We start from the raw sequence: 13989 nt of genomic DNA, 5'->3' as shown, positions 1-13989 counted from the left end.
CAGGTTGTCAGGCTTGGCAGCAGGTGCCTTTACCTCTGAAGCCAGATACCTGGTCCTAACATATAATAAATACTTTAGTCTCTAAAAAAGAAAAAAAAAAAAAAAAAAAAAAAAAAAGAAAAGATTCTTTTGAGATTTTTGTGGCCTTACTATATATACTTTTATTTTTATAATTTTTCATATGTCCTGAAAATGAATGTGTTTTCTCTGTTGAATATGTACTTCCATACATCTATGTTAATTCAAGCTTATATAACATTTCTGGAAAAATAGTGTTTGGGACCAAGGATTGCTACATAGCCCAGAATGGCCTCAAATTCACAATCATTTTCCCTCAGCCTCCAATCTCCAGGGATCTTTAGATTGTTGGGATTAAAGTCATGTTGCACCAGGCTTGACTTCAGAAGTACTTTTTTGTATCACAACTAATTTCATGTATTGAGCATGATTTTGGTGAACATCGACTTAATTCAGAATTATTTTAAGTCTGCGCAGGACCACAGTAATGTAAACATATATAACCTTTATCTGAAAGCAGGACAATGAGCTGGCCAAATTCCACAGAGTGGACTAGTCACTGAAACTTGAACTTTGATCTGTTTCAGTCTGTTTACAACACAAAGCATTAAGTTTAGAAGTGTCAACTATTACTTATTCCACCTCTTCACAGATATTTCAATGCTGAAGCCCTTTCACCTAAATACTTCATTTCTTTATCAAGACTAATGGGTACAGGCAACTATTACAAGAAAGGAACTTTGATCTCTGAATTTATGTTACAGGTAAATCCCCAGATAGAAAGGCCAGGCACAGTTTACTGAAACCATATGAAATGGTTTTATACTGGAACTGTATAAAAGTAAAAAAAAAACTCTCTATTGCAAAACACCAGACTAAAACCAGATTCACTTGTCAGTGGGGAAAGGCATTCTTGGAGTCACCTCCTCCAGTTTAATTCCCTTGCCTCAAGAACTTAGGCTTTAAGTGGTGCTAAAAACAGTGAAGTGGAATGTGTAGAATCTGAATTGGTATATTTTAGCTAGTACTACTAACCTAGCCTCAGGAGACTAAGGTCATTTAAACAGAATGGCACCAGCCCCTCAGAAAATTATCTTTAGATTGTAGCACAGAAGGTATCCATTAGGTATTCAAGAGTGTTCTGCGGCATCACTCTCGGTGAATTAGACACATAATTTTAGTCTTTAACAAGTCTGCACTGCTACTGCCCTCTAATTCAGACTAGCCTGGGATTCGAGTACAAATTATGCAGGAAGCGTCCTTGCAGGGAAAGAAATCGCGACCGGGCAAATGAGACACCCACCCAGGGCCAAAGGAAGCGAAGCACCAAGCCCAGGCTTGTTCCAGCAGGAGGTAAAGGTTATGGTTGATACCTGTATTGAGTAACAGTCAACACAGCCTGGGGATCTGACCCAAAGCCTGGCAAGTGCCGATTCAGGTAGGTCTCCAGGGACCTGAGGTCGAACTTGTGCTGGGGTAGCACTTCCACGGTGTCACTGATGACATCCATCTCCACGACCGCCACCGCTGTCACCGAGGAATCCACAGACTGTGCAGAAGTAGCACCAAGGGAGAAAGGAGAGCAGAGCCTGGGGGCGTGGTCGGGCGGGGCTTAGGAGAAGCCAATCCCCGGGACTCTGGGCAATGTTGCTAAGCAATGTGGGCGGCGGAGTCTAGTGACTCAGTCTGGCGGAGAAATAAAAGAATTGCCTGTTGCCGGACCAGACTTAGAATTTACTCTCAGCATCAGAGCTGGAGGCTTCAGTCTTAAAGAAAAACAAGGTTGCAAACGTGACTCTGGCGAGTGAAGACACAAACAGCTGTTACCCTAGAAGGACGCGCCAGCGGAAGACCTGTGCGGTCCGTACAAGAAGAGAGTCCGCCAGAAACTTGAGCCCTGCATTAAAAGACCCTGGTGTTTCTCATGGCCTCCTAGATTAGAAAGGCGGAATGGCTGTCGACCTGCTCTGGACACATATGACGCTGACCCTGCTGAGACGCGCCAGCGGAAGACCTGTGCGGTCCGTACAAGAAGAGAGTCCGCCAGAAACTTGAGCCCTGCATTAAAAGACCCTGGTGTTTCTCATGGCCTCCTAGATTAGAAAGGCGGAATGGCTGTCGACCTGCTCTGGACACATATGACGCTGACCCTGCTGAGACCTGGGTTTTGGTTCTAGAGAAGAAAGCCAACTGTTTTGAGGAGTGTTTTTTTTGTTTTTGTTTTTGTTTTTTTTATCGGAGCGGAGCGATGGCGGCGGCGCACCGGAAGCGGCACGCCGGAAGCCCGGTGGGCGTGCCGGAGACGTGTCTTACTGGGAGCCTTGAATGCGCTTCGCGGGTGTCGGGACCTGGAAGGCTGTGTCCGGTCCTCCTTCGCTTCGTGGGCCCAGCGAGGCAGCGTGGGGAGGCGGCGGCGACGGCGACGGCGGCGGTCCGGCCTGGGATCGGAGGCCACCGGGAGCCCAGCCATGGCCGACTCGGTGGAGCGGCTGCGACAGCGGGTTGAGGAGCTGGAGCAGGAACTCGCCCGGGAGAGAATCGGGCGCTCCGGAGGGGACGGCCACTGCGGCCGGACCCGCATCCAGGAGATGAGCGACGAGGTGGTGGACTCCAATCCCTACAGGTGATCCTCGGCGGGGCGGGCAGGGCCACGCTCCGCGCGAGGGGTTCAGCCGACCTCCTGCCGCTCCTTTCCTGCTGTGGAGGTCCAGTTCCCAGATGGGCAAGGCCTTGTCTTATGCCGGGCAGAAGATATTCCTCACCAAGCGAGTTGACTCACGAGTCATCCTAGTATTCGGGAGGGTGAGGTAGAGGGGGTTGTCGTGAGTTCCAGGTCAGCTTGCGCTACAGGAGTTCTCGGCCACCTTGGGCTGTGTGGTGAGCCTCCCTTTTCCTGCAAGGAAGGAAAATAGAAAGTAACATTTTATTTAACACACACACACACACACACACACACACACACACAATCCAAGCCATCCATCCATATGGTGCAGCTCTTCTGCCTGCTGTCCTGTACCCAGTTTCCTGTCACCATTATCTTTATTAGTCTACCTAGCTCTGCATAGGCAGATGGATAGAAAGCTCTGTCAAAACATAATATCTCATGTAAAGTCGCCAAGGATAGAGCACAGTTGCCTAAATGCCTCTTAGTGTAACTTAGCTGGAGCAGGGTGAGGGCGAGTTAATTACTAGGGTGCTCACGAACATCCCTGAATATCGACTTTGCCAGAGCTGCTGACCCCTCCTCTTTGCTCTCCCTAAATGGACTTAGTAGTTTATGGGGGAGAATACAGAACAGTGGATAATGGGAAGGCTTCGGCACCAAGACTGAGTGGCTTCATTTCTCAGCTTACTGAGTAGTCAGTAACTTAGAACAGTTTCTAACAGCTGCTGAACCTCTGGTTGAAATTGCTCCCTGTAAGTGGGGGGCCACAGGAACGCCTGTTCCTGCCATAGTTTTGAAGACTGAAGCAGTTTATGTGCAGTTCTTAGAACAGCAGTTGTGTGTGGCAAACCTCATCGATGACCACAGTTGGCAGCATGCTGTTAGACCTTCCATTACATGTATGTTTCTTCTCACCACAGTTCTAGGGGATTACTGATAATTTTCTCTCATCCTGGAGGTGAGAAAAGTGTAGAGAGCTATTTTAGATGGATTGTAGTATACAACAGAATCTGTGGCATTAGGTCCCTCCCCAGTAAGTCTCTAAGGCTATAAGCAGTGAGGCTTAAACCTGGGTAGTTTTAAACATGGGTAAAGTTCCAGAAAGAGGACTCTGTGTGCTATGAGTCTAGAGACACTCTTGGGTGGTGAAGTTGGTGACGCCTGCATGTGAGTGTACGTAGACATTTCTGAGAACTGCTGGAGTTAGGTTGAGTAAGTGCAAACATGTAGGAGATTAGGCATAAGGGAGATGCAGTTGCTGCCTGGAGTCAAGGCTGTGAAAGGAATACCCAAATACCCACCCAGCAGTGAACAGTTAGGATCTAACCCAAAGGACCATGGTTACTGAGACTGGAAGTGTTTGTGCATCTGTGATGGACATTTTAAGAGTGAAGTCTTCGGAAGACTGAGAAGCAAGAAGTGAAAATACTGTAATAGTGTGTGTGCAGCTCTAGATAGGGTCACATAGGGTTAAAGTGGAGAGGTGGGGTCAACCAGAGGGCTGCTGACGTGCCTAACAACCACAGATCCATGTGTGCCGTAAAGATCAAACACATGAAAACTTTAACATGTTATATAGGAATATATACCACAGTGTGCACGTGTGCATGCACAAACACACACACAAACACACACATATACACAGTAATAGAGCAGATGAGCAGTGCCTGTTAGAATCCTTGGCAGACAACAGATGTTTCCAAAAGCAGATACCCTTCATTGTGGGCAGAGGCCATGAGCTTATTTCACTGTCTTTATATACTAACAAAGCAAAGGAAAACAGTGCTATTTCCCTTTGATCCTTACCATTTAAGCCATTAGGTGTAGATCTTGGCTACACATTAGATAAAGAAGATATTTTAGAAGAAGAGTACAGTTTCACAGGTAACACGTAGGAGGGTTCATGGTTTTAAACCCAGTGATTTATCTAGTGAAAGGTAGGCTTTAAGTTCAGCTAGTTATCAGATTTTCTGTGTTTCCCAGGCTGGCCTTGAATTCCTAATCCTCCTGCCTCAGCCTTTCAAGTGCTAGGATTACAGATGCATGCTACCATGTCCAGCTAGATTCCTCAGCTTTTGAAGTAGTAATGACTGAGTTTTGGTGAAAGATAGCAAGCTTGGGGCTGGAGAGCGCTGGCTGCTCTTAACAGGACCCAGGTTTGATCCCCAGCACCGACGTTCATCATGCATAACTCTAGTCCCAGGTGATCTGCCACCCGCCTCTGGCCCCTGCAGGCACTGCATATATATACCTGCAGTATTGCCTGTACGGCAGCTCACCCATCCACATGAAAATAAAGATGAATAACAAGACTGCAAAAGCTCTAAATTTGTTTTGTTTTCCTTTAAGCCGTCTGATGGCATTGAAACGGATGGGAATTGTCAGTGACTATAAGGTATGATGAACTTGATTTCAGGAAATGAAACTAATTTCTAGTGACAAATCAAACAGAGTATTAACAGGTACCGTTTGTGTTTCACAGAAAGTCCGCACCTATGCTGTAGCAATAGTAGGTGTTGGTGGAGTTGGTAGTGTGACTGCTGAGATGCTGACAAGATGTGGCATTGGTAAGGTAAAAAGATTTCTCTTTGCCTGCCCAGTAGGAAACTGTTCACTCCGGGAGCAAATCAGGTACAGGGTAGCACCCTATTGCTTAATCAGTGGTTATGATTTCTGTTATATTTGGGCAGCTTGCTCTTGTCCAAGGCCGAGTCATAATTTTTTCTAGACACAGGCTCATATTATTACTAATTCAACAAAGGGTACTTAATTGTGTCCAGAAACTTTGGCTTAGGGCAGTGTAATGGTAAGTAATTTGGAATTATTTTAGGTATAGAACCTGTTAGAAATGGTTCTGGGGCTACTCCCAAAATACCACGTTATCTGTAGCACTTTAGTAAGGCAGAAAGTTTACTTCTGCAGGGGGGTGCGTAGCCACGCGGAGTCAAGCAGGCAAGCTCACACAGTGGGGACTCTGTTGGGTTTTTACTCCTGATGTAAGGGCTCCCGTGCCCCCTGTGAGCGGTCAGAGTTCAGCCTCACTCTGCACAGTTGGCTAACTCAAAATGGCACCGCTGATGGGCGAAGTACAACTTTTGGGAACAGGATAGAGCCTGGAGCATATATTTTGATTTCAGGAAGTGCTGCCCATGAAATTTAAGAAATGTAAGTTTCTGCCACGTCTTCTTTACAGATTTTATTATTATTATTATTTATTTATGCATACATCTCTCACACATCTAGACGCAGCCTTCTCTTCCTCCAATCCCTCAGTCTCTCCCCCCACCAACAGTTTTTTAAAAACGAAGTTTTGTTCTACTTTGATATAAAAGACAGTATGTTTAAGTGGATAAAGTATGCAAATGGAACACTCAGATCTTGAAAAATCTTATCAAGCACTCAATCAGACACACAAAGTAGAAGGCATTGAGTTTGAACTGGGAGATGGTTCAGAGTTTTTATTTAGCCCCTTTTGTTTTGTTTAAAAACAAAGTTAACTGTAGAAAAGAAGTAACCTTCTGTCAGAATTTAATCTGTCAGTCTCAAATTTATAAAGCCATTGATTTTACTTAGTGATTGAATAGATAAGTTTTCCACAGTTTTCTGCCCTCTTGTTATCTTCTTATATTTAAATGAATAATTATATTTCATATCATATATAATTATACACTTAATATATTTCATATATATATGTAACTTATATAATATATACATATTCTCCAATATTCATTTGTCAATAAGTTAATTTTAAAAGATAGTGGTTGTAAAATTGGCTCTCATTTGTCAACAAATTACTACAATGTTTATTGTAATTTTAATTTCTTTGAAGTGCTTTACAGAAGCAGGACAAAATGTTGCTTGTAAATGACTTGAGTACCCGGTTGATTAACGGGATATTGGAGATGCTTGAGATCAGTAGTCAAAAATGAGTATGTGGCTATATTAAAGCAGACTGCTAGACATCAGTTATGTGGTTTAATCCTGTAGGTGTCAGGTAAACCTGAAAATTGTCCTAGCTGGTTTCCAGGTCATCTAACAGTGCAGAGACTAAACCCTGAGAATGACTGGAGCCTTGCCTGGGGGTTTGCTAGGAAGGAAGTCTTCACAGTGCAGCTCATACAACTTAGTCAGAATCTGTCTTTTAATAGACTCTGCATATTAATGTTGGGGGCGTGCTTCCTTCCCCCTGGGAAGACTTTGTTGGCTCTCATGCCCATTGCACTCATCATGGGTAAATAGGAATTCTGGTAGTGAGCTGCAGACACCTGCATTTTCAGTGACTCTTCCATGATCTCTGGATACCCAGGTTTGTAAACTCAGACTAAATGGATGAGTTTCAGGAATTCTTTCTTCTGTCGTTAAAACATGAACAAGAAGCTAACTGAAGAAGTTTAGTGGGAAATAGGGCTTTGAGACCCAGAGCCCATGTCTGTCTCGGAAAGTGTCTGCAGCTTCCTGGATCAGGAGTCTGCATCAGCCGAAATGCTTTCCAGATGTGCTGCAGGCTGGAGAGTTGATATCAGCTCCCTCTGACCTAAGCCAAGCAGTGGCAGAGTAACGGCCTCCACTTCCGTTGACTAGGAGCCACATTCCCATTTAAAAACTTACTCTCACCTAGCAAGTATTATTGAATGAGCCAGGGTTTAGGGACTTGGGAGTTATAAAGGGCCTAAGTGGTATCTTTGCTAGCAGCCTATTGAAGGTTCTCTGGGTGTTGTCGTAGGCTTTGTTTTCCCCCCGGGGATATAGCTTTGTGGTAGAACAGTTGCCTAGCATGTTCAAACCCTAGCACTGCAAAAAAAGGAAATGAAAAAGGATAAAATCTCATTTTTACATAGTCTAACCTGTTCTTCCCGATAAGAAATGAGAAAATCTGCTCGTTTTAAGTGACATGTATGCATGGCAAACATTGAAGTAGACCTAGGGAAATAGTAAATAACTGGTTGATAACTACTCTCTTTGGAGTAATGAATTTTCACCTTGACTTGGGTATGTGGTGTGTCACACAAAGGAAGTCAAGTTAAAGAGGAAGCAATAGGTTCTTGGCACAGTTCTTAACTGGGCTGTGAGAATGCAGTGGAACAGCCATCTCCTGGTTGAGCCGGTCTGAGGAAGCCGCACAGCCCTGGGTTAGGGAGGGCGACTACGCTGGTTCCTGCATTAGCTGTGTGCCGTTCAGTACAGGCCCCGAGCTGTCTTGTCAGGAAACTGAGGGTAAAAGGAGCTCTGCATTTATCTCACAGGGCACTTATTAAATCACTGAGACACCAAGTGCCTTAGAAGTAGCTGATGTTCGCATATCACTAACAGTAAGCCTATCAAATAGAAGATCCACTAGTTTAATGTCACTTTTCATTGAAACACCACTGTTTTCATTTCAGTTGCTACTCTTTGACTACGACAAGGTGGAGCTGGCCAACATGAATCGGCTTTTCTTCCAGCCATACCAAGCAGGACTGAGTAAGGTCCACGCAGCAGAGCACACCCTGAGGTGACTGGAGTGGTGATGGTGGGGTGGTGGTGGTGGTGGTGGGGGGGTAGGATGCGTGGAGTGGGCTCTTGTTTTGTGACCTGCTGTGAGCTAAGCTGAATGTGAACTGCCTTGGGTTCTCTCCCTGAAATGCATATTTCACTTACGCAAAAAAAAAATCTCTTACTTCTTAGACCGGGGTTGGCAGACTGTGCAGGGTTAGGCTGTGCACAGTTTCATCCTTGCTGCCACTGCTTAGCTGTGGAGCCACAGTGTGAGAGTAGCCATGGCCAACACCACATGATTGGGCATGCCTTTGTTCCAATGCAACTTAAGTTTTAGACTCTGAAATCTGAATTCTAGGTTTTAATGTAGCAAAATGCCCTGAAGAAGAATTTTCCCCAACTATTAAAGAATAGTTCTTAATGGCCTGTGGTGGAACATGTTGCAAATTCCAACATACAGGAAGTTGAGGCATTTGTAAGGAATGGCCTGAATTTGAGGTCAGCTTGGATTGTGTAAGAGCACTGCACCAACCAGAGATTCATGCATGGCAAAATCCCAAACTGGGCAGTACTTTCCTTAAAGGCTATGCCAAAACGGAGTGGGCTGGATTTGGCTCATGAGCTATGATATGCCAGCCCCAAACTGTGGGGCCTCAAACATTCTTGAACTAAACTGAATGAGACATAAAGGGACTGCCAGGCTGAACTGGACCTTCCAGCAGCAGTGAAAGCTTTATTCCCAGCACATGGATTGTTCTGGGTTAGGATAGATGCATTCTTGTAGTCTCTATGACATTCTTTATTAGCGTACCACCTTGGCCTTGCAGAAGGACACAGGCATCAAAAGTGTGTTGGGCTGCACGCATGGTTACTCTGCAGCCGTTGCAGCCTGTGGGTCGAGGGCTGGACACAGGTGATTTATGTGTCTTCATCCTCGAGTGCAACACAAGCCGTAGAAGGGGACCTTGTCGTCCTCACCCCCACTGAAGCCCTGCTCGCCCACTCAGCCCTCTCTTCTGCCTTTTGTCCTGTTCCTACTAGGAGTGTTTGTAACGGTTGCTTTTCCCTCTCAGGAACATTAACCCTGATGTTCTGTTTGAAGTTCACAACTACAATATCACCACAGTGGAACACTTTGAACATTTCATGAACAGAATAAGGTAAAATGTATGAATATTTTATGTAATATTTTGTTGAACAGCTCAGTTAAACAAGTGCTAGAAAAATCTATTGACAGTTTTTCAGCTTTTGGGAAAGGTAATTTTGATGTATGTTTATTAGAATAATTCTCTATTCAGAAAATGGCTTAACTTCTATATATGTAACATTAAACATGATGTTATAATGGGAAACTGACTACACAAATAACATTACAATGTGCTTTGCGTCCCCCTGGGTGTGGTTGTGAGTGCCTGTGATGCCAACATTTGGGAGGCTGAGGCAGTAGGATTACAAGTTTGAGACTTTGCTTCAAGAAATAAGTCGGGGATTTAATATGGGTTCGCATTTGGTTATTTTTTGAGACAGGATCTCATATATCAAAGGGTTGGCATGGAGCCAGTGACTGTCCTCCTGACTCAGTCTCCCCGGTGCTAGGACCACAGGTGTTAGCTGCCAGGCCGTAGGGCAGAACAAACAAATGTATTTTGTATCCTCCTCTTCTTCAAATACAATTTTTTTTTTCCTTCTCTAGTAATGGTGGATTAGAAGAAGGACAACCTGTTGACCTAGTTCTTAGCTGTGTGGACAACTTTGAAGCCCGAATGGCAATAAATACAGTGAGTGGTGTGTGAGGCGCTACAGCCTGGGCTTTACCCAGATGTTCTCTCTGAATAGAGTTTTAAGTCTAAATTCTATCTTCACAGTTACCCTGCTTTAAAATGTGTGGTAAGAGCTTCTGACCTCACTTGTGCTATGATCCAGTGTCCTGCTTGTTTATGTATAAAGCCACAGATGTTTCTGCTGTGTGTTTTTAAAGTCAGTGAATATTTTACGATACTTATTCTAGTCACCATTGGGTTTTCGTTGCATTCATTTAGAGTGTGTCTATGTGCATGTATGTGCCACCATATGCCTGTCGCCATGGGGGCAACTTGCAGGTGTTCTCTCCTGGGGGTTAAACTCAGGTCACCAGGCTTGGTGGCAAGCACCTTTGCCTGCTGGGCCATCTTGCTGGCTCACCATTGGTTTTAGCTTTTTTGTCTTACTAGTCTTAAATGTATAAACTTAAAACATTTCCCAAAGATAAATAATTTTCCTTTCAATAGTATGTACAGTTTTTACATAGCAGAGGTTTTAGAGGTTTAGTTTTTACATTGATCTGAAGAAATCTAGGAAGCAGGTTCAGTGTAAGGAATAGGTACTTGGTGTTTCAACTATTGTAACTCTTCTCTTTGACCCAGAAACCCTCAGGATCTGTTTAGATAAAACCTGAAATTCCACAAAGGAGGTTGGCAGTAATTTGTGCTGTTTTGTGTTTTTGCCTTTTCTTGTTCAGGCTTGTAATGAACTTGGTCAGACATGGATGGAATCTGGGGTCAGTGAAAATGCAGTCTCTGGGCACATCCAGCTAATGATCCCTGGAGAGTCGGCTTGCTTTGCGGTAGGCGTTGTCCTGGCTCACAGTCATTTTAGCTCTCAGTGATCTCTCCTATCGTTGTCTGCAATTCTGAGGAGCTAAGGAGTATACTGGGACACTGTCTGGAGCATTTTGTTTCTCTCTATCTCATTTGAAATTGCTGTATTCTCTTTCATGTAGTGTGCGCCACCACTTGTAGTTGCTTCAAATATTGATGAAAAAACCCTGAAACGAGAAGGCGTCTGCGCAGCCAGTCTCCCCACCACCATGGGCGTGGTGGCCGGTATCTTGGTACAAAATGTATTAAAGTAAGTGAGGGCTGGTTTTTCGGAATTGTTTTGTACACCTTTGATAAGAATGTTTCCATAAAGTACTCCAAGAATTGGTATTGTCAACTAAGTAGTTATCTTAAACTTAAATTTACTTTTAAGTATCTCATACATGTGTGGACTTTTATTAGCAGTGTGTGTGTGTGTGTGTGTGTACACGTGTATTATGTGAGTATATGTATACATGTTTGTTTAAATGCCAGTTACTTCCTGAATTTGGAATAGCTCTTGTTAAATAACCCGGTCCTGCATCACTGGGCCAGAGGCTCTGTTATGAGAATGCATCATTGGATATTTTCAGCATCCTGCAAACACAGCGCACTTCAGAGACACTAGGCCATGTAACCCCATGGCACTTCAGAGACACTAGACCACGTAACTCCATGGCACTTCAGAGACACTAGACCACATAACCCCATGGCTTGCCATGTAGCACGTGTGTTCCTTTGCTGATTGAAATGGGTGACACATGACTGTGATGCATTAGGCAACTGAGTTCAAACTGTACAGACAGACAGTGGGCGGAGACCAGGGCACAGATACACTTGCTTCTACTGTCTTGATGCTCTTACTAACATCATTCAAATGTGATCCAACCAGAGAGACACTTCTATTATCCAAGACCAGATTCTTCAATGAACTTTTTAACTGCAGCTGAAAATGATAAAAATGGGTTTTGTATAGCTATTGTTTGTGTTAGTTAATGAACCAGTTCACTCTTTAAAAGCAGACTTCTTCAGAATTCCCTAACTCTGGCTAATTTTTTATCCCACTTCAGGCTTAGAAGCCAAGTTATGTCTCCTAAGTCTCCAGTATAGTCACAAACTATGATGTGGTAAATAAACATCCTGACGTCAGAAGTATGGCTCCAGCAGAGGTCATAAGAACCACGTACAAGAACTCTGAAGGCAGCAGTCTGTGGCTGTGCAGTATAAGAACAGGTGCTGTCTATGCATCAGTAGGCACTAGAATACTTCATGATATTGTACAAAAGGAAAACAGTCCTGGCTGCCAACACATTGCTCTCAGAGTCCCTCTATTAGCATACATCTTTGAATGTCGGTTATTGTTATTACCTGTGCTGCAGACACCATCCTACACATATCCTTGCACGCTCAATTCATCTACAGTGTGGGCTTCTGCAGTTTATTTAACAGATATCACCTGCTTATGTTGGAAGGAGATTATACTGTTCATCAGAGACGCCAAGTACTTGGCTCACACATGCTGTAAGAAACATTAGTGTCTTCAAACTCTTAGAGCTTTGCCAATCAGAAGAATGGCTACTTCAGTTTCCACTTGTTTAGAAAAACAGGCTGGGCACTTATTTATTTATTTTTTTTATGAATGATTATTGTACTATCATCTGCTGTTTTTTTACTCCTTGTTATATATTTAAAGATCTATTTGCTCATTTAATGTGCATTAGTGTTTTGCCTGTATATGTTGGTTTGAGGGTGTTGGATCCCCTGGAACTGGAGTTATAGACAGTTGTGAGCTGCCATGTGGGTGCTGAGGATTGAACCTAGGTCTCTCAAAGAGCAGTCAGTGCTCTTAACTGCTGAGCCATCTCTCCAGCCCCCTTGTTATATATTTAGAATATGTATTTTCAAATTTTTTCTTAAAGTTATTTTAATCTTTGTGTGTACATACTATGTGTGTGTGGAGGGTTGTGCATGCACTCTTGTGTGTACATGTTATGTGTGTTTGTGTGTATGTATGCACTCTTGCCTGAGTGTGTACCCAGGCCTATGCCTGTGCTGCATGTGAGAAAGTCAGTAGACAGTCTCTGTTGTCAGTTTTCACCCCCACCTTGTTTGTAGACACTGCCGTTTATTGTTTGCCTTTGGCTATCCTGGGTCTGTCGGGCTCTATCCTAGGAATGCCTACCCATTTGCCTGCAGAACATGTGATAGAGACATTTTCACTTCCCCAATGATCCAGCTTGAATTAAGTTTTCAAAAGAATAACCAAGACAGAAGCTTTTAAAAAGAATGCCATTTGACAGGGACAGGGTCACAATGGACTCTTACATGTTGGAAATGTTTGATTTCACCTAAATCCGTTTGCATTAGTGACTTAGTATGGTTCTAGTTTACTATATTTAAAATTATATAGTTATAGTGGTTATATTGTTTTTTTTTTTTAAATTAAATCTAGTATCACATGTCATAGATTTGTCTGGGGGGTTATGCATGTGTGCACATATGTCTAAGGTAAGGTTTTCTGTGCACTCACATGTGAAGGCCAGAGGGCATTGTTGTGTGTAACTTTCTGTTTCTGTCAAAGGAGAGTTGATGCATGTATGAAGTACATTTTGATTACTGTCACCTCTTCTCCACTTCCTGCACTCTTTTTCCCACCCCTATTACTCCTGTCAAATCTTCCCACATTTATGACTTTATTATTGTTTCAAGACCCACTAAATTTAGGCAGGACCGTCTGTATGGCCATGGGTTTGGAACGTCCATTGGTGCCTGGTGGGCATTCATGGGTACACAACTGAACACAGTGATTGTCCTCCCCTCAGAACCCACCAGAAGACATTATTTGAGCAGGAAAGGGTAGGGACCCACAAGTCTCTCCCTGATCCGTGATGGACGCCTGATAGGCCCATTGCAAACAGCCACAGCTGCTGTGGGTTGGTCAGTGCAGTGGTGGTTCTGTGTCTAGTAGACAGTTAGTGAAGCCCTTCTGCCTGTCTGTGGCTCCTGAGGTCTCTCCACCTCCTCTCTGGCAGCAGGGAACAGTATAAATGTCCTGTGTAGGCCTGGGCACTCAGCCATCACTGCTCCTCAGCACCTCCAGCAGCCGTGTGTCTCTGTATGCAGTGCTGATCATTGCAGAGAGAAGCTTCTCAGTGGGCTGGGGTAGCATCTGTCTATGGATATAAGCTTAGATATTCAGCATACATCTGTCTATGG

The 13989-nt window shown here is 43.9% G+C and overlaps 2 protein-coding genes across 2 annotated transcripts in view; one reads left to right on the top strand and one right to left on the bottom strand.

The window, feature by feature from the left end:
• Positions 1-2164, bottom strand: part of Acad11 (acyl-CoA dehydrogenase family member 11) — a 65858-nt gene extending 63694 nt beyond the window's left edge. The window contains exons 1-2 of the mRNA XM_021206098.2: positions 2033-2164; positions 1392-1871 (exon numbers count right to left, since the gene is read on the bottom strand). Of these exons, the coding sequence (XP_021061757.1) occupies positions 1392-1528 (137 nt within the window). The 5' untranslated portion in view covers positions 1529-1871; positions 2033-2164. The remainder of the gene's footprint in view (positions 1-1391; positions 1872-2032) is intronic.
• Positions 1934-13989, top strand: part of Uba5 (ubiquitin like modifier activating enzyme 5) — a 16605-nt gene continuing 4549 nt past the window's right edge. Inside the window, exons 1-8 of the mRNA XM_021206099.2 lie at positions 1934-2641; positions 5033-5078; positions 5166-5255; positions 8065-8174; positions 9232-9318; positions 9852-9936; positions 10656-10760; positions 10917-11044. Coding sequence (XP_021061758.1) covers positions 2487-2641; positions 5033-5078; positions 5166-5255; positions 8065-8174; positions 9232-9318; positions 9852-9936; positions 10656-10760; positions 10917-11044 — 806 coding nt within the window. The 5' untranslated portion in view covers positions 1934-2486. The remainder of the gene's footprint in view (positions 2642-5032; positions 5079-5165; positions 5256-8064; positions 8175-9231; positions 9319-9851; positions 9937-10655; positions 10761-10916; positions 11045-13989) is intronic.

Source organism: Mus pahari, chromosome 10, assembly GCF_900095145.1.
Source record: "Mus pahari chromosome 10, PAHARI_EIJ_v1.1, whole genome shotgun sequence".
NCBI lineage: Eukaryota > Metazoa > Chordata > Mammalia > Rodentia > Muridae > Mus > Mus pahari.
This window is presented reverse-complemented; position numbering and strand designations above follow the sequence as displayed.